Source organism: Merops nubicus, unplaced genomic scaffold (assembly GCF_000691845.1).
Source record: "Merops nubicus isolate BGI_N331 unplaced genomic scaffold, ASM69184v1 scaffold16859, whole genome shotgun sequence".
In the NCBI taxonomy this organism is placed as follows: domain Eukaryota; kingdom Metazoa; phylum Chordata; class Aves; order Coraciiformes; family Meropidae; genus Merops; species Merops nubicus.
This window is the reverse complement of record NW_008630404.1, coordinates 2,561-22,682: the sequence shown is the minus strand read 5'-3', so window position 1 is coordinate 22,682 and position 20,122 is coordinate 2,561. Positions and strand designations below refer to the sequence as shown.

Below are 20,122 nucleotides of genomic sequence, written 5' to 3'. Positions count from 1 at the left end.
AGTTTGCAAAATGATTTCCAGGGCTGCAGAAATTTCCTCTTCACTGGCAATTGCTCATTGAAATTAATTTTGGGAAGTGCCAAAGCCTTTTCAAGAAGACTGATACCTCCTGTTTGAGAAGCATTGTCATGGCAACTATGCAAGGTGCACATAGGGAAAAGCAACCTCTATTTCTTTGGAAGGTTACAGCAATTATAGTCACAAGGAAGAACCTGGCTGTTAAGAAACGCCGCGTGCGTATTTGGGCGTGTGGAGAAGCAGAAACAAAACCACTTGTGTGAGTTTCTAGTTGCTTTCCTTGGGGAAAACATGGACAAGGACAAGCAGGGAGAGGGATGTGGGGTTGAGACATAGGTCCTCTCCCACCCAAACCTCTTCATTATTTTATTCTTCACCATGCTTGTTTTCCATTTCAGGTCTTCCAGCAGGGATTTCAAATCCAGCCTTGATCCCTTCTCAGCTCAGCATGTGCCTCATTCCTGCATCTTGCCACCCCCATCACCCAGCTCCCTGTGAACTGGGGTGAAACTTGCTGCTAGAGCATGATGAAATGCAGAAGTCAAGTTTCTGTCCCCTTCATTACCTGCCTGCATTACCTGCAGACCTGCCTGACCAGCCAGGCACGAGGAGGAAATCCCAGAAAGGCAGAATGGGGGAAATGCCAGAATTTGGTTCTGAACCCTTCAGGCTTAGAAATGGGATTTGCAGGGTTTTACACTGAGCAAGGATGCTGGACTGGGCTGAGCCCTGGGCAGTCGATCCATTGCTGGCAGTGCAGGCTGGATTTTTAGGGAGTAATGGCAGTTCTTAGCTGACATGGGCAGGAGGGTCGTGCAAAGCCAGGTGAGAAGTTATTTCTGGTCTGCCAGCTTTCCCAGGTGCCTTAAGCAGTTGCTGCTGGGAGTAGTATTGATCAAATTCCCATCAGATGTGTTTTCCCTCCTGGTCATTGTCATTTGCATTGCATTGTTTGTGCATGCTGTGCTTGGAGATCCAGATACTGATCTAGATGGAGTCTCTCCTCTTTCATGCCTCCAGTGATCCTGCCTCCAGCAGGATCTGGAACTGGGAGAGAACAGCAAGCACTGTTTTGTCCTGATGTTGCCACATCCAGAGCCACAGAAAGGAGAAGGCCAGACTTCAGCTGTCCTGGGAGAATAAAACATTTATGCATGACCAAGGGCTCAGGCCCTGTTTTGGAGAAGATCAAGAGAGCACCCATGCATCTTTGCCTAGCTGGCTCTTTGCAAGATGTGACATTGGCAGAGGAATGAAGACTTGTGTTAGCCAGAGCACAAAATCCATTGTCAGATCAGAGCAAACCTTGAGGATTCCCCAGAAAAGCATTCCTGATCTGACAAATCCTGCCCAATATGGTCTTCCAAAAAGGAGAATCAAGCAGCATTCAGTCTAGCATGTGAAATCATCTTACCTGGCAATCATTGCTCCTGAAAAGTGTTTTCTGAGGCACTGGGCATCAGCTGTGCTTTTCACACCCCAGCTATTCAAGCAGCAGCACCTCTCAGTCCTCCTGTGTCTGTAAACCACCTCTCATACTTTATATCTCTGCAAGGCCAAGGAGGAACAGGCTGAATCCTTTCCCAGAATCTTCCTGGTAGTGATGCTCTGGAGCAGGCCAGCTTTATGTATTGGAGCCTGATGTTGTCATTTAAATACAACGCATCCTGAGGCCAAGGGGAGCAGCTGTTTTATGCAGCCATGGAAATGACAACACAGACCTGTGGTCTCACAAAGATTGATGCAGCAAGCCTGGGAGAAAGTGAAGGGCCACCAAGGAAATAAGAGTAGCCAGATGAATTTTGTCTCCCAGGGATGGGGCAAGGTGGAAAAAAGGGGCCAGTTCCCCTCCCCTTGTCTGCAATGTCCAGGCTGGTGTGCGTGACCCTGATTTAGGTAAGGACTGGACTGTGCAGCTCCATGCACACCTGGGCTGCTCAACCAGTAAACCAAGCTGCCACATTAGATCAGCTCAGATCTACACTTCCCAAAGCATGAGTGAAGCTCAGCTTCAGGGAGGTTTTCCTTTGCCCCCATCTCGTGTTTGCAGCATGCTGCAGGCAGAATTTTCATTCAGTACAGACGTGTTGTGTCAGCAGGGCTTGGGTCAGCAAAGGACCCTGCATGGGTGACTCATAGGACATCCTACAAAGATGGGATCCCATTAGCAGGGACAGAAACCTTGATGAACCCTCTCCTCTGTCAGAGACCACTTGGTAACAGCTAAAATCATGTGTGACACAAGGTCATTTGCATAACCTGGCCCATTTCTGCACATCTTCTGTCCCTCCACTGGCTGAGCAGGCATCACATTGCCCTCTCGTGTGTCCCCTGCCAGGTACACATCCCCTGAGATTTGCCCCTGGGATAAATGCCTCCACCACAGACCTCTATGTCTCTCTGCATGCAAGGCTGTTGCAATTTTGTTGTCAACTGGTGGAAGAAAAGCCTGATCTGCTCCTTTTCCTTTCCAGCAAGAAGACAACTTCCTTCCTAGAATAGCTGTCAGAAATGTGAGCAATGAAGCTGCTAAGTGCACAAAAGCACTCCCTGGTGCCCCAGTCAGAAGAGTTGTGTGCTGCAGAGACAGGGATGGGAGCAGCTAGGTCTCTGTGTCTGTAGCAACATGGACAGGACCTCGAGCCCCTGCAGCCTCCCAGGAGGCTCACCAAGCAGATAAGGGCAGCCAGGGAGATGGAGAACAGAGCACAGCGTAGGTGGGGATGGGGGAGAAGCAGCTGCCTTAGTCTTAGTGGTAGGCTCCAGCCATGCCTTGCAGGCTGGTTCAGGCTCCTCACCATGGCCATGGCCAGTTTGCATCCCCTGGCTGCTGGCTCTGGTGGTGCTCATCTGCTGGTGCTTTGGGAGCTTTCTCCTCCATGGCACCTGGTCCCCTACAACAGCCCACATGCCCCTCTGCCCAGCACACACACGAGCTGTGTGAGGGACTCTCCCAAGCCATGTGCCTGCCTCTCATGGTAAGCTTTAACTCCAGCTAAAGTGACTGGCTGACAAGCAGAGTTATGAGAAATCAGTGTGGCAGCTTTCTGCAGGAGTCTGGGATTGTGTGGTGGAACGGGCAGCACCAATGGATGTGTCTTTGAAATGCATCTCCAGAATGCCCATTGCTCGTGGTTATTCCCTCACTGCAACTGCTGACCCTCTGGGTGGGGTGTGCCTGGCTGTTGGGAGGCCAAGGCTGGCAGCACCAGGCTTAGCTTAGGCTCTACTCTTCTCCCAACTGCTTACCCTGGATGTTGTATGAATCTGCAGTTGAAAGTCCTCCAAGGTATTCATGGAGTTCTTCTGGGTGATCAGTGGAGGATGGATGGGTGACAAGCTGTAGAAGCACATTGCTCCCTCTGCTGATTCAGGAATAAGTGTCTGTCTGGCCAGGCAGCAACAGCATGCCACGTTCTCATGGGCAAGCTAGTTACTGACTGCTGTAGCTCTTGGTTGGTTGTGTGTTTAGAGATTATAATTTTTCTGGCCCCCTGGAGATACCATCACTGGCTACATGCAGTAATTCTTAGATATTCCAGCTCTAGCTCATGCATGATCTGGGCACAACGGTGCTTCCTTAGCTGTGAGATCTCTGATCTAGGTGCACAGCGGGGTTGAGGTGAGCAAGATCTCTGGATTGAAAAGTCTTTGGATCAGAAGGTCTCCAATCCAACCTCTTCTTAGAGGGCCAACATCAAAGCTAAAGCAAGTTGCTCAGACAAGCTTTGAACATCTCCAAGGATGGAGGTAGCTGGCCTCATTCTCTCACTCAAAAAAGAAAAAATAAAAAAAGCAAGCAGTGTAAAAAAGGCATGACTACAGCTCTGGAAGAGAGCTAGAGATGCATTGTGCACCAGTGAGAACCATTTCTCACCATGCTGACCCTGAGCAGCAGCTCTGCTTCTGGAAATCTGACCCTGTCGAGAAGTGCCATGGAGGGTGTCTGCTGTGCCCCAGCATGTCCTGCCTGGGTCTCTCTGGAGCTGATTGCTGATGTCCTGGAAGCAGTAAGCTCCCTTGGTCCTTGCAGCACTGGTCACTTGTCAGAGTCATGAGAGGACTTTCTGCCATTTCACATACCTAAGCAATACAGTGGGAACTGCAGGATTTTTGCAAGTATCTTGAGGACTTCCATGGATGCACCATGACTGTGCAGATATTCGGGTGCAAAATTAATGCACAGGTCCATGAGGGTGTCACTAGTCACACCTGGTGCCATCCAAACCCATAGGAGAGAAAGGCTAGCAGAGGTAGGAGAGCTGGGAGTCCCAGCTCCTTGCACCTCTGCCCAGTGCTGTTCCCATCTTCTCATGTGGCCTTGGTCAAAAAAAAATACTTGTAGAGAAATACCCCCTTGTTGGTCTCTGTTCTGTTCCTGTTGCCCTGTGCTGTGACTGCCAGCTCGTTAGTGTTAGCTGCCTCCTTGCCCTGCCTTTGCCATTGTGCAAAGCCAGCTTGCTTGCCCACTGACAGGGGACATTCAGCCCTGTCCTGCTAGCGCCGTGTCCCTGCTGGGGTCATTTGCAGGCAAGCATCTGGGTGCTCTCTCTTGCCCTTTCCAGAGATGAGTCCAGAAAACACAGGTGGGCTGGCGTGCTTGTGCCAAGTGCTGCTCACCTCTTCAGAGCAGCTGTGTGCTGCCCATGGCCCTGAGCTGGCATTAGCAATCACACTGCACGCCCTGGCACGGCCGATGCCGCAAATGCCAAAAGCTTACCCACGCTCAAAGGTGAATGAAAGAAAGCTGCAGAGCAGAACTAAATACACAGAAACCTGCTCTGGCTAGGAAATGCCTGAGACACAAATATCTGGGGGCTGGGAGAGCATGGAAATACTCTCTATATGGCCATCCCGCTCTTGTATCTTCGCACCCCAAGGTGCTCTTGGCAGTTGTCAGAAGAAGCAGCTGTGATGGATGGACATTGGGTCCAATCAGGTACAGCAGTTTTCCCTTGGTGCACCAGCCTTAGAGCATCGCCAGCCAAGAAGACCTTTCTGTGGCCTATTGTAACTAAGGGTTGTGTGGGAATGCCCTGTGAAAAGACCTTTACAATTCAAATGAAATAGCATGGTTTGAAATGAAAACTAAATCCTGATGAAAAGCACTTGGCTTGGAGTGAGGGCAGAGATTTTTATGCCACGTTCAAGAAGATACCATCCTTCTCTTGTTTCTGCTGGGTGTCAGCAAGAGGAGAAGAGATGGAGCTGCAATTCTGCAAGATTTATTTTATTCTTTGATTTACAGTACATGGAAATGAGATGAAACTCATTCCCTCAGCAATTGCCTTGGCTACAGATTCAGGGAAGAGAAATTTCTGGTACAGAAATGCATACAGTTGGATGTGCCATGGATGCCCTCAGCCTTCATGCAGGGCTTTTTATCTCAGATTGAAGAGAGAAACTCAACATCCGTGGAAGGAAAACTCAAGCAGGAGCAGTGGTCTGCTGCAAACTTGCCCCATAGTGTCACTGGGGCTCCCTGCAGTGGACAGGGAAGAAGGCAGGAGGTGTGCCAAGCCTGGTGGTTTAGGTACAGCAGTTGGCTTGGCAGAGGGACTTCTAGCCCCACGCACCCAAACCTGTTGGAAGGGTGCTCCAGACATTGCTCTTTCCCAGCCGCAGGGTGACTAAGAGGCAGGGCAGGACAAAACCACTCCAGCTTTTTCGAGGCCTGTGGTGTTGCACTCTTACGGGATCTTGAGTGTGCAGCAACTCAACAACCAGGGTGCAACTCGGCTCCTGGAGACGTTAGATGATGGCAGAAACACCACTTTGATCTCCAAATCAAAGCTGATTTTACACCTCTGTGAGGATTTGAGGGACAACTTGGAAACTCCATCTAGACTGACTCCAGAGTCACACAAGGTGAAGAAAACACGTAACTGTTTAGAGGCCGCTTTAATCTTCTGGATTAAGCTTCTGCTTTTTCCCTCTGTCTCATGGATTTGGGACTCCTGGTTTCTGGCCCTGCAGTGACTCAGCAGTGGGGGTTTCAGGGTGCTACACAGCTCTCCTTTTCTGTTTACCCAAGCACTATCACCTCTATTGCTGAAAGAGCCCTTGAGCCCCAGGAAAAAGAGATTTTAAGTGCAAATTTCAGGTAGTTGTGCTGATGGGACTTTGGGTCTCAGTGTACCTCATCCCACTGTGCCCACCTAGGGAAACCAAGGGGCAGATGTCATTGCACATCACTCCATGAGCCTTAACAAGATGTCCTGGCTCTGCCAGCTGCTCCTGATCTGCCTCATTCACACCAAGTGCCATAATACAAGAGCATCAGCCCTGCACAGTAACATGGGCCTCAGAGAAAGAGGGCTCCAGGCAGCAGGCTTTCAAAACTGAACACTGAATGCAACAGGAGCACAGGATGAGGTGAGGTCACTGGAATATGGGCTGCCTGCGTGGGCAGGCTCACGCTAGCTTGATGCTGCTCACATTGTCACAGCCCGTGCTGTCCAGCAAACCTCTGCTCGGGTGAGGAGTGAGAAGCAGAGACCACGTCAGAGGGTCCAGCAAGAGCAAAGTGTCATCAGCACATGACCTAGGCTACTGCAGAAAGCAGTTCTTACTCTAGTGCAGGATGAATTGTGCAGATGCCTGGTCCTGATTCTCCACTGATCAAACTCTGCCGCATGGCCACGTGCATGTAGGACCCTGCAGAGGGGCTTTGCAGCAGGCAAAAGGCAGTGTGATGGAGCTCAGGCACACCCTAAGAATAGGCTGTGTTATTTTCACATGCTTGCTGTTTCTCAAACAGATGTGATCTCAAATACCATTAAAAGAAAATCCTTTCCTCCAAGATCGCAGGCGCACCCCAGGGACAAATTTGCCTCAGCAGCTCCTGATGATTGGGGATTCATCCAAAAAGCAAACTTGTCGTTTTTCCCTCCCACCCTTTTCCCCAGCAACCTTGTACAGCAGGAACAGCAGCAGTGCACATGTCTGCCCAACACAGCGCGATTGCTCGCACCCTAGAAATAGCACTTGGAAAACTGCATCATAGCAGCACCTGCTGGCAGTGCCTCTTTAAGCCCCCAGGCCACGTTATTCAAGGAAGTCCTACTGGTGTTGAGTTTAAGCATCAGGAACAGCTTTTTTAATTGTCCCACACATTTCATTTGGTGAGAGTTATTTTGTGGGTCTTTGAGGAATGCCACACACAGCAAGGCAGAACACACCTGTAAGTTTGCATCCTGATCCCTCTGCTGCCCTCAGAATTGATGAAGGTAGCTTTTTTAATTAACATTCCTGACAAAGTTTGGTTTGGGTTTTTTTTTCGTACATGGTAGCAGGGTGCGGTGTACATTTAATGGGAGTTGTCAGGAAAATTATTGATTTCATTAGTAATGTTTTTGAAATCGTGCCATTCTGTTAATTCTGTCAGGTCCTCTTTGACAGTTTGGCTGAGAGCCTTTTTGCATCCTTCATTAGTTTTTTAATACACAGTAATTTCCCCTAACTCATCAACGCAAGATCAGCTGCACGCTTGGTAACCATTTTTCCTATGTACAAACCTATCGCAGCAATAATTATAAACAGAGCAAATTATTACAGATATTCATTATAAAATACAATTAGGCTGAGCCGTGCTGCATTGTTAACACTTTGCACAGCCATCGCTTGCTCTTGAGTAAATGCTTTCATTAGAACCATGAAGGGCAAACTTAATACACTTCTGACTCACAGCAAACAGCACCAGAAATCATCCTGGCTGCTCCTCCGAGTGCTTGGTGGTGTTTGCTCTGAGTGAGAATAAAATGTTGACTCTGCTGCCAAATACTTATCTTGACAGAGGGGCTCTGGGTGGCACTATGGGCATGTAAGGTGGGGAGAAAGCCAGAAGTTATGGCACTGTGGCCTGAATTTCACATCCCTGAAGCATGGCATCCTTACATGTTTATGGGTTTTCAGTGCTGGGACCTGGCAGGAACAGTAGATCCTCCTTGATCATATATTAGAGCAGCCTTTGAGCTGCTCCAACTAGTGTTGGCTGCCTATGGAAAGCACAGAGAAGCCAGGATAGGACAAGATGGGTTTCTTGGAAGGACAGGACAGAGACCCTGGCAGAGGGAGAGCGACTGGGAAGGTTGTTTAAGCAAGAGCATTCAGAGAAGGGCAGTGCCATCAAGCATGGGGTAAAAGCAAATCCAGCCAGGAGGTCAGCAGCAACCAGAGGGCTGCAGACGCTCACTGCATTGTCCTTTTACTTCTTGTTCTTACTCCTGCCTTATTTCTTGTCTGGGACAGGGCTGGAGCCAGGAAGAGGTCCTGTACCTGCAACAATGCCACGCATACGTGACAGTGAGCACTTCAGGCAGGAACAGGGACTGCTGGATTTCTGCCCCCATCTTGGCTTTGCAAGGGCACTGCATTGTAGGAAGGATCCCAGTAGACCCCCCCTATACACTAGCCCCTTGTATCCCAGGGGTTTGGTCACCTTCTGGCGAGCAGCTTCCAGCTGGGTGTTTCTGGGCTACTTAAATGAGTCCCTGAAAAAAGCTGGAAAACTTTGGTGCTATTTTTTTGTCCCCTGCTAAAGCAACTCATTCCCTCACTTTTCACTCTTTTGGGTGTCCCAAGGAGCAAATATCTCTGCTGGTGGCCACATCTCTCCAGCAAGGCTTTTGTCCTTCATTGTGTGTGCTTTGTGGCCATGCTCTGAGCAGGGACTCTGCCTTTGGATGCCCTGCTGATGTGGCAGGGGCAAATTCAGCAACCTCAGGCCGTGAGAGAAGAGAGACTTGTCACACGACTCTTGAACAGCAGAGAACTAAACCATCGGAACTTGGGGAAGATGTGCTGCTTCCAAAGGAAAATGCAAAAGTCAAATCTCACCATCAATGAAACTTCCCTTCACCCTGTCCTAACAAAAAAAACATCTTTCCCTCACATTCCCTCCATAGAAGAAGACCTAACTCCAGCATCCCTTTTGAGCTTGTAAATCAGAGCCTCAGGAGCACAAATTGAGCAGATTATCATGATGCTGTGCATGAATCTGCTGTGTCTGGTGAGAAAGAGACTCTTCTGCACACAGGGGCTGGTTTAAGCAGTGCTTCGTGCTTCCAGGGGCTTGGTCTGTGATGGTTCCCAGAGCTTGTGCCCCCAGCAGCCCATGTGGTGTGTACAAGCTGTCGAGGGGCTGTTCCGTACCCTGGGTTTTTGGAAAGGGACGTGTCTTGCTGCCCTGTGGGCTGAGGCACCTCTGTGGGAGGCTGGTCCAGGCTGTGTGACGTCCAGCCATGGCCTCTGGCCATGACAGAGAGGATGGCACCCTGCCAGCTGCTGATGCTCTGACCCTGTGGTTGTACTCATCCTGAGGCAAGCTCAGCACATCATCTCCTTCCCTTTGCTTTCGGCTGCGCTGCCTCTCCAGCCTGTGCTACCAAACCCACTGTTTTCTGTCCACAGCTCCCTGCTCCTGCCATTTCCACCCTCATCCTCCTCCTCTTCCTGTCTCCCCTCCTCCCTTTTCCCCTCTTACTCTTGAATCTCTATTTCTTCTTCTCTGTTCCAGCAAAACGATATCAATCAAGGTGATAGATGATGAGGAGTATGAGAAAAACAAGACCTTCTACCTAGAGATCGGGGAGCCCCGGCTGGTGGAGATGAGTGAGAAGAAAGGTGGGGGACGTGCTCCGGGGCTGAGCCCAGCCTGTGTGTCCCTGTCTGGCTCACTCATGCCTGGCACCTGCAACACCGAGCTCGCATCCCCCACGCCTATGGAAAAGGGCAGGCGTGAGGACGTTTTCCACCCCCCCTGAACTCAGCCTTTCCTCGGCCCGCTCAGGCTGGAGCCCAGCCAGGCAGTGGGGATGCTCCTGCCCTTCCCCATACGCCCCAGGGAGGATGTGCAGCCACTCCCCCCCACCCAACCATCTCCGGCACCACAGCACCCGGGTGGACATGAACTGCATGCGTGTGTGACGCCAATCATGTGTTTGCCTTTGTCTTGTGTTCCCACAGGAAATTCATTACCCTTAGAGTACTTGACCGTGAGGAGTATGAGAAAGAGTGCAGTTTCTTCCTTGTGCTTGGGGACCCGGTGTGGCTACGACGAGGAGTGAAAGGTGTGAGAGTAAAACCAGACCAGCTCTCGAGACGCTGCCGTCCGCTTTCTCTGTGTCTCCCTACTCTCACATTCCTTTCTCCTCGCACTTTGGCTCCTGGCTATTTTGCCCTCCCTCCTTTGAAGCTTGGCCACTGCACCTTTTTGCTCTGTTTTCTTTCCTCTTTCGTTTTGGAGGACACTGTCTCTCTCACCAGGGTCCCCCAGGAGCAAGAAGTGCTCCCTGGAGGGCCCTGGAGCATCTGGGCAGGGGATGATGAGCATCACCAGCCCCTAGAGACAGTCTGAGAGCACTGCCCTGCCACATTGCAGCTACACCTTCTTCTAATTGAGTAGAAAATTCAGGCCTGAGAAGTAGGCAACGTTGCATCATTTTTGTCAGAAGATAAAATAGCCTTCACTTGAAATAAAATGTACGGCCAGGGCAGTAATTTTAGCCTTTTTAATCTGGCACTAGGATGTGAAAATAGCTAAGAATCGCAGCACAAGCAGGTAATGCCATAAGATGTAATCAGTCTAGGAGAAATCAGGTTATACTCAAATGAAGTTTCATGGCTCTGCACTGGATAATAGCTTCTCATAGGAATAATAAAAACAATTTCCTCTTCTATCACATTTCTAAAGCAACTGCAAACCTTCCCAAATTTTCTGCTAGGAAATTAAGTGAAAATTAATGGTGACAGCTAATTCTGTGCACTATTGGTGGCTAAGCGAAAAGCAGTTTTAGAGTTACTTAAGATAATTAGTTGCCCTACAACAGACCCTTATTAAAGCCTTTGTAAAAAAATTGGCAGCAGCGTTTGGTCTGTCTGCCTGGAAGCTGCTTTCTAATTTCTGTGACATAAGCTCTCACTTCAGCAAGCATAGGGCTGTAATGTGTTATTCGTTCAGGGTGGAGAGGGCCCTCTGTGGTCCCCACGTTGAGTGGGGACATGCTGCTATATTTCAGGCTAAAAGCACATTTGGCAGTGCTGCCACATTCCCCTCCGGTGCAGCTGCAGTCTGGGTCAGCTGCATTGTCCCTTCCATCAGATCTCCTGCTGATACATATGACTAATTTTCAAACCAAGACACTAGCTAGCAAGAAGCAGGGCTAAAAAAAATCAGACACACAGGCATGGCCCAGGCTCTGCAGGTGGGATGTGTATCCCTAAACAGTGCTGGTGGCATCTCTGTTGCCAGGATAAAGTGACACATGGGACAACTCAGCTTGCCCGCTGTGGCTTTCCCCAGGTTCACAGGGACCAGCGTGGGCTCGGCCTTATGAGTCCAGCAAGAGCTAGCATGCTCTCCAACCCTCAGGTCTGAGAATCATGGTACCAACTCACAAGATCCCAGCTGAAATTTTTAATTAAAAGGAAAAGGAAAGAAAGTTCCTTATCTTCCTAGGCACAAAAAAAAAAATATCTCTGAGGAAAGCTCAGCTTTGCCAACTCACTAGCTGGAAGGAAAGTCAAGATTTTAAAAGATGCAATTTGCTGCTTTGGCCATGCAATGATTTTTTATTATTATTATTATTTTTTTAAAAACTCAATTTTTGTGCTAGGTTTTGTATGAGAGGCAGTGAAGCAGGGCAAGCTGTATGCTCGGCACCTTGACAGGACAGCATCTCTGGAATGTCACCCTTGGGCCACGTAGCTGTGGTGAGGTCTGCGCCTCAGGGGACAAAGACCCACCTGTACACTAAGGGAGATTCTTTTTCTTTTGTTTTGGAGACCTAAAATGTTGAGCGACAAGATCCTTGAGCCAAGCTTTGCCACAGACTTCTTCTCTCACCCATGCCAGAAGCACAGCTGCCTGCTGGAGGTGTTGCTCCCCACTAGGCAGCTGGAGGAGGTCAAAGCCAGTAGCCACTGCACATGGGACTTCTTGTTTCCTCCCCAGGGCAGAACGGCCTCCGAGACCAATGGAAGATCTTGCACATACAGTTCAAAGGGGAAAAAATGAATTTTTGGAGTGTGCCCTTTAATCCCATCTCTACCCTGTATTTGCAATAGTTTTTATTTTAAATCCACGATCCCATATGTTTCTGTTCCTTTATTTTTAATGCCTTTCTCTCAATACCAATGGTGTCCTGCAGCTTTACAGATCTGAAATCTCTGCCCTGGGATCTGGAGTCTTAGGATATCCCTTTTTGATTTCATTATTCATTTACTTTTCTTCTTCCATGTTTGTCTCTGTCTGTCTCTTTCACAGCCCTGTTGTTGAATGAGCTTGGTAAGCGCGCATTCTTTTTTTTTTCCCCCATCTTTCCAGTTTGTCTGCATATTTTCGGAAGACAGTTGATTTTGCTTGATGTTTTTATTTGCTCACAACATCATCTTTTAGGGTCATCATCACTATTTAAGCTTAGGTATTTAATGCCACATCCTTCCTTGGAGTAGAGCCCCAAAGTCACTAGCTTTAATGAGCAGTAACCTGCTGTGGTAAGGGGCATTTTTAGGGAGTGGCATTGTTACAGTCATCGTAAACTCATCCACACCCCAAGTTACAAAACTGCACCACTCAAACTAACCTGTTGCCTCCTACACTGGTATGTCCAACAGGATTGCCTGGAGACTTAGGGATGCTTAAGGCTGGACAGGAAAGTTGGCCAATCCTTTTTGAAGGGATGGTGCAAACTTTCCCTCTGCTCTTGGGGAGATATAGAGCCCACTCAGCCTCTGAATTTCCTCACTGGCTATCCCCAGGATAGAGCAGCCAGGGAGGGAAGCAAAGCTTCCCAAATCACCCCCAGCCCCACGGCAGGCTCACACTGGTTTTACCCACTCTGCAGCATAGATTAGATACTGGGAGGTGGCAGCTTGCAGATGTGGGTTGAAAAGTCTGTGTTCAGGTCTCCTCACACTATCCTTGGGGTCAGTGTTGGGGATCAGCCCCTGCATGGAGCGGGGAAGGAACACCATGTTCCTGCAGGCTGCAGGGTGTCCATGTTACTGTACCAATACTAATTATCTCTCTCTCTCTTCTTCTCTCTCCCCCCAATCCCTACTCTCTCCTCTCTAGGTGGCTTCACCATCACAGGTATGGATTTCTGCTTTCCTTCCACCCCCTCCTTCCCTTCTCTCAATGGCCATATGCTCACCCTGCTCTTTCCTCTTGGTTTCCTCTTTGTTTATGTTCTGTCCTGGAGGGAAACTCTGGAAGGGTAAGAAGGCCCCATGCCACAGCCCCACTGCCCCACCCAGTCACACTAACACCATGTCCTCTCACAGAGTGCTCTGCCTGCTGCACATGCCTAACCCTCACCCTGGAGAGGTGAGCTGTCACCCTTGACATGTCAGGCAGCCCCCTTCCATCTGTTGGAGAAGGGGGCACTTCTCCCCTTGGTCCATCCTTTCCCTTCCTGCTGCCCACACAGGAGGTGTGCACAGGGCTCTGCTCAGCACTGGGAGCCTGTCCTCACTCCCCAGGCAGCAGCCAGGGTGCCTGAACACTGTAGCAAGTGAGAGACCCCATGGCTGCTCCTTATGCAGCCCCTGCCCTTCCCACCAGCAAGACCCAACTGAAGGGTTTGTCCGTCCATCAGTAGATCAGCCCACCCATCTCCCCTCTGGCCAAGCACCGCAAGGGGGAAAAGGTCCCAGATCCCACATGTTGCAGAGCAGCCCCTCAGAAGCCCTGGAAACAATAATTCAGACTAACAAGGCTTTGACCAGGAGGAGGAGAAGGGCTTTCCCACAACGTGGTGCTGCCTGTGCAGATGAGGGCAGCCAGCAAGGGAGTGACACTAACCCTTTGTGAATTTGGAGTAGTTTACTAACGGCATGGCAGCGGTTTGCACGGGGCCGACAGTCCCTCCTGCTGATCTCCTGCTCATCGCTTTGATAGGCAAACCTGTCTTCAGGAAGGTCCAGGCTAGAGATCATCCTCTTCCTTGCACCGTGGTCACCATCCAAGGTACCCACAGCGTGACACTTGAGGGCCGTGGTGGCCTAAAATGGACTGACTGGGGTGTTTAGCTACTGACAGTTTAGCTCCTGTCTCCAGTGACTCCAGTCCTCTTAGCCCTGATATCCTCCTGCTCAACCCTAGGGCGGACTGGAAGTAGGCTCACTGGGGATCTGCACAGGAACAGTGACAAAAGCCCTGCTGCCTTGGGTCTCCATGCCCCAAAGGTTGCACACATGCCAGTAGAGCTGCAGACTTGCTCCCTTGCTCTTGTAGTCTCGCCTCTGCTTCCTCTCTCAGGGTTTGGGGCCAGCCCATGTCCTGTGGATATATACAAGCATGTTCCTCATACTTGTATGGTGAAGCACTATTTCCTCCAGCCCCACCATCTCAGTAACAGGTTCATGCTCCCAGCTGCCAGCTCCTTCCCCAAGGTAAAGCCCTGCTCAGAAGGAGACAGAGCCAAGATTTAGTATCTATCTCAGCACTGGGGCTGCTGGGAGCTCTCTGGTTGCAGCAGGCTGATGGAAGTGTCCCGACCACGTCCTGATGCAGACCTGGAGAGCTGGGAAATGGTGCAGCCTTAGTGATGTTCTGTCCCCTCCCAGCTTCCCCGTGGGAGAAGGAGCAGGTATCAGGTGATAAACTATTCCCCAGCCCTGAGGGTGGACTCCTTCTTTGGCTAGATGAGTTGCAGACCTCTTACTAGCACTTCCCAGAAAGACTACCTTGTCTATTGCTCCATGACCTCCTTCTCAGCTGCTCTGTCGCTCGCACTCCCACTCGGAGGCTTCCTGACCAACCCCACAGAGAAGCCAGCTGCAGAGAGTGACCAGCCAGGCCTGGCTCACCAACAGGCTCTTTGCTTTGCAGAGGAGAATGAAGAAAAGCAGAGCGGCGAATTGCAGAGATGGGGCGCCCAGTCCTGGGAGAGCACACCAAGCTTGAAGTCATCATTGAGGAGTCCTACGAGTTCAAGGTACTGTCTACATCTCCTGGCCCTGTTGTTCTTCACTTCCAACTGTGGACCATCCTTTTGGGTCTGCACAGCACTAGCAGGCAAATGTTGATGGTATCACAGCAAAGCAAGACAGCTCCTGGCACCACAAGGTCTCAGGGAATGACCAAGGGACGCTTTGAAAGGTGGCTAAGCCAAGGCATGATGAAAGGGTGAGGGTCACTCCAGTGAGCCTCAGAGAAGGTAGTGGGTTAAAATACACTCTGCATCCTCAGTCTGTCCATTAGCCCACAGCCATGGTCCTTGGGGGATGAGCCCAGACTTTCTTTCCCACTGTAGTTATTATAAAATCACATCAGTCTGGTGAGCCTAAGAGCTGACTGGGGTCCAAAATGCTGCAGCTTGCTTCAAAACATAACCTCATCCTCACAGCAATCTGCTACACCCAGGTCCTACTTACAAGAGGTCTTGAGTGAGCCCCAAGCTTGTGACTGCTAACACAAAGTACTGATACCCTAAATGGAAGTAACAGTTCTGAAGCTGATCTGCTGTGAATGCATATGCCAGATTGAGCTGAAAACTGGCCATTTCAGTATCTTCTCCATTTTTCTGCAGTAGAAACCCCCCCAGACCACCCTTACTGTGCCACAGCACTGACTGGCTCCCTTCCATGACTTTGCTGCCAATGGGTCTGAGGCATCACAGCACATGAGCAGCCCTCAGGATGCCTGGCCAGGAGCATCTCCTCCCCACTGCTAACACAGCACCTTCCCTGCCAGCACTGAGCTCCAGCTCCTGAGCAGCACAGAAGTAGAGCCCGGCTTCATGAGTGGACCTTGATCAAGTCCCAGTCAGTGGTTTGAAGCAGCCCAGTAAACATTCTTCCCAAGGCATGGGGAACAATAGGAGCTGTGGCACCTCTTCTGCTGACCACTTGGCCAACTAAGAAGGATATTAACAGGCAAACCAGCAACCAAAATCCTCTGTCCACTCTTAAATCATACAGCAGAGATCCAACATGCCAGACCACTGTGAGGAAGAATAAGTCAATACATTCACTCACAGCACAGGGTGTGCAGGAGGGAGCAAGATGGGCAAGGATCCAAGCTGTGGGAGATGGAACCAGCAGACAAGGAGTCCAGTTATGTAGTAGTTCCCCAGAGAAACTCATCATAGCTTGCTCCACTTGTTATGAAGAGTCAGAGGGCCCCTTCAATAACCAAAAGTCCCAACCCTACTGCAGAGTCAGCTCTTATAGAGGTGGCTTCTTGCCCTGCCTCCAAGTTAATGTGGAAGGTGGAGGCACCTGGTGGTGATCTTCTAATTGGTTCCCCCCCCAGGCTAGCCAGACCCTGGGTGAAAACCAATCAGGAGGGTCCTGGTTGTGAACATCATCTATATGCCAACCCCCATTCAGGGCTGGGGGTTTAATCCCAGCACTTCAAGCACCTCAGCCCTATTTGCTGTTAAACCTCTGCTGAGATGGTTCATTCTCCCATCATGAGCAGGTTTCAAGTGGTCTTTCTGAGCAGCAGTGAGGGGAATTGCAAGTACTTACATTTGCTCTCACTGCTGGGGCTCTGGACCCAAGCTTAAAATCTGCTAAGCCTTTTCCATAAGTGCCTGGCTGTAAGCACTAGTGCCCGTGGGGGTTAGCTCAGTATCTCCAGCCTGACAGCCCCTAATTCTCTCCTCTGCATCTATACCCACAGAACACAGTGGACAAGCTCATTAAGAAGACGAACCTGGCGCTGGTGGTTGGCACAAACAGCTGGAGGGAGCAGTTTATTGAGGCTATCACTGTCAGTGCAGGTGAGTTTGGATCACAGCTCCAGGTGAGTCATGATGGAGGAGCTCTGCGAGCAGAGCGGGCAAAGAGAGGGTGGCACAGCACTTTGCCTGGCAGAACGTGGTGCAGCACTTCCCATGGCAGTTCATGTAGAAGGACGCATGGGAAAGGTGCTGAAAGCTCTGCCAGCTCTGGCCAAGAAGGAATAGTTTCCCTCCAGCAGAAAGCCACAGCCTCTCTAAACTCTGCACCCACCATGACTGCGGCAGCCTCCCATCTGGAGCTCCAGTGGGAACTTGCAGCCACCCAGGCATCAGGCTGCGGTCTCTGCCCAGCTCTCACACTGGTGCAGAAGGGCAGCAGTGAGCTGTGGGAGGTGTGCCCAGGTAGGGGAACTCCTCTGCTTAATAGCAGAACCCTGGGAGGAGCTGAAGAAGCATCAGGGAGTGTGAGGTTGATCACTGGAATCCCATCCTGCCTTCCCGAGACAGGCTCAACAGTCAGGCAGGACACAGAGCACAGAGGATTCCCTTCCCCATCTCCCTCTGACCAAACAGAGTGACCAGAAGGAGAGGGGACAATGACAGCAAGTTCCTGCTCAGCACAGCAGGTATGGCCCATCAGCAACAGCCCCACCTTCCCACGTGCCCTTGGGTAGCCAAGACCAATGAGAGGACCTCCATCTATACCCATAAGATGTGTAGAGTGAGTCAATGTCTCCTCTAGCTTAGAAGCTTCACCAAAATTAAGTTAGTCTACACTCTACACCAAAACTGCTTCTAGAAAGAAGACATGTCATTGTCATAGGTGACTCCCTTCTGAAAGGAACAGCAGGCCCAACATGCAGGCCAGACACACTTCTTAGGGCAGTCTGCTGCCTCCCTGGGGCCCAGGTTAAAGGTGTGGTGAGAAAACTTCCTACCCTGGTAGGGCCCTGAGCAGGACTGTTGATCTGCTTGAAGGTCAGGAGGCTCTGCAGAGGGGTCTGGACAGGCTGGAGCAATGGGCTGAGGTCAGTTGGATGAGGTTTAACAAGGCCAAGTGCCAGATCCTGCACTTGGGTCACAACCACCCAGGCAACAGTCCAGGCTTGGGGAAGAGTAGCTGGAAAGCTGCCTGGTGGAAAAGGACCTGGAGACTTGAAGAAAAGCCAGCAGTGTGCCCAGGTGGCCAGGAAGGCCAAAAACATTCTGGCCTGTATCAGAAATAGCGTGGCCAGCAGAACTAGGAATGTGATCATCTCCCTGTACTCAGCACTGGTGAGGCCACACCTCCAACACTGTGTTGGTTTGGGCCCCTCACTACAAAAAGGACATTGAGGTGCTGGACTAGGTCCAGAGATGGGCAACAAAGCTGGCAAAGGGTCTAGAGAACAAGTCTTGAGGAATAGCTGAGGGAACTCAGGTTGTTTAGCCTGGAAAAAAAGGAGGCTGAGGGGAGACCTTATCACTCTCTATAACTCCTTGAAAGGAGGTGGTAGTGAGGTGGGCAACAGTCTGTTCCCCCAAGTAACTAACAATAAGACAAGAGGAGATGGCCTCAAGTTGTGCCAAGGGAGGTTTAGATTGGATATTAGAAAAAATGTCTTTACAGAAAGGATTGAAAAGCATTGGAACAGGCTGTTCAGGGAAGTGGTGGAGTCACTATCCCTGGAAGTTTTCAAAAGATGTGTAGATGTGGTGCTTAGGCATATGGTTTAGTGGTGGACGTGGTTTAGTGGTGACCTGGCACTGCTGGGTTAATAGTTAAATGTGATGATCTTAAAGTTTTTTTCCACCCAGAATGATTCTATGATTCTACAGCCTTGCTCGTGTCTGGGCTAGACAGCGTCCATACTACTGACAGCAGTGGATGCAAAACAGCTGGCAGGGTCATCTACATATTTATATAAATAAGACAAATGATTAAACCCTTTTGTGAGAGCACCTTGTCTGACCTGTAGCAAACTTCCTGCATTAAGTGTTTCTGTAGCACCCTGGCTCTTCCCAGATGGCAGAGGGGACAAGTCATTTCAGTGAGAGAGATCTGGGAGGCAAGCACAGCGTTTAAATTCAGAGCTGCTTAAATGATGCTGGTGCAAAACATCCCTGGTGCTCCCTGCACTGCTATGGTGAGGACAACACAGCAGCAAGGGTGCCAAGCCCTGAAGACAGCCAGTGAGTCCTTGCTGTGGGCCAAAATTTGCCCTTGTCTCCCTGCTTTCAGGAACTCCTGCTGCTCCAGCCAGCTGTGGGGTTATGGCTCAACAAGACAAATAGCTGCAGCAGCAGCATGTGATATCTGTGGTCATATCAGATCATATCTGGTCATATCTTCCCGCTCTTGGAGAATTGCCTTTCCCCCAGAAAAGCCCTGTTGTACTGTTCTCACAGGCAGCAGCACCATGTTACCAGTATGCCCAGCACATGATGTATTAGCATTCCCACATCTGTGGAAGATGAAAGAAAAAAGGTCTCCTCCAGATGTGGTTTTAACAGCTGGAGACACTATAACTTACTGGCTGGGTGTCACAGTGTCACAGCCCAGCACAGGCTGCATGTGTGCACGCATTAGGGCAAATCAACCAGCTTAAATTAAATCACTGGGGAAGGAAATTTGAGCTCATCTAGCTAATTGTGCATTGAAATGCAGGAGGAGAACACTCCCATCTCCTACCTCAAGCCCAGCTGTAGAAGGGAACCTCTGCCCAGCACAAATTGAAAGTGATGGCCATGCTATCTACACTCCATCCCTGAAAACAAGGACAGGACATTGTGCAACAGCTATCTCCTCAAATTGTGATCCCTCCTCTTGTAGCATGGTTATTCTTGAAGCCTCCAGCTAAGAGCCTCCCATTATTTCAAATATGACATGAACATATCATGCAAGACAATCCTTGCTGCAGGTTTTGTAGCTAATGCAGCTAAACTAATTATGCCAGAATCAATTATTTAATTGCATTCCCTATTTGAGCACAGATAATGACTGGTACTTGGATCTCATCTCTGTCACACCGTAAAGACTGCAGTTATGTGAAAGCCCTGCTGCCACCATGTCTTGAATTAGAGGATGATTAACAAATATTTTATAAATGTGGCATATTTCGGTGGCCATGAGCTGTTCCTTGCAGTTGAGGAACAGTAGTTTGTCTCTGAGCTGGTTTTTGCCAGGATTTAGCTCCTCAAGCTTTGTGCCGAGCAAGTTAAAATGCCTCAAACACTGGAGTTTGGGTTTGTGTCTTTCACCTTGTGAGCAGGTGAAGGTCACACATTCCCATTTCAACATCATGGAATCATAGAATCATAAAGGTTGGAAAAGACTTCTAAGATCATCAAGTCCAACCATCACCCAACGCTACCATGACCACTAAACCATGTCTTGCAGTGCCACTTCTACACGTTTTTTGAACACCTCCAGG

At 49.9% G+C, this 20,122-nt stretch overlaps 1 protein-coding gene across 1 annotated transcript in view; it reads left to right on the top strand.

Annotated features, from left to right (window-relative positions):
* Window positions 1-16,748, top strand: part of LOC103779655 (sodium/calcium exchanger 1-like) — a gene marked incomplete at its 3' end in the record, with an annotated part of 90,237 nt that extends 73,489 nt beyond the window's left edge. Inside the window, 8 exon segments of the mRNA XM_008947298.1 lie at window positions 9,536-9,642; window positions 12,284-12,304; window positions 13,094-13,111; window positions 13,221-13,235; window positions 13,919-13,987; window positions 14,852-14,866; window positions 14,869-14,957; window positions 16,649-16,748. Coding sequence (XP_008945546.1) covers window positions 9,536-9,642; window positions 12,284-12,304; window positions 13,094-13,111; window positions 13,221-13,235; window positions 13,919-13,987; window positions 14,852-14,866; window positions 14,869-14,957; window positions 16,649-16,748 — 434 coding nt within the window.
* Window positions 16,749-20,122: the final 3,374 nt, after the last annotated feature.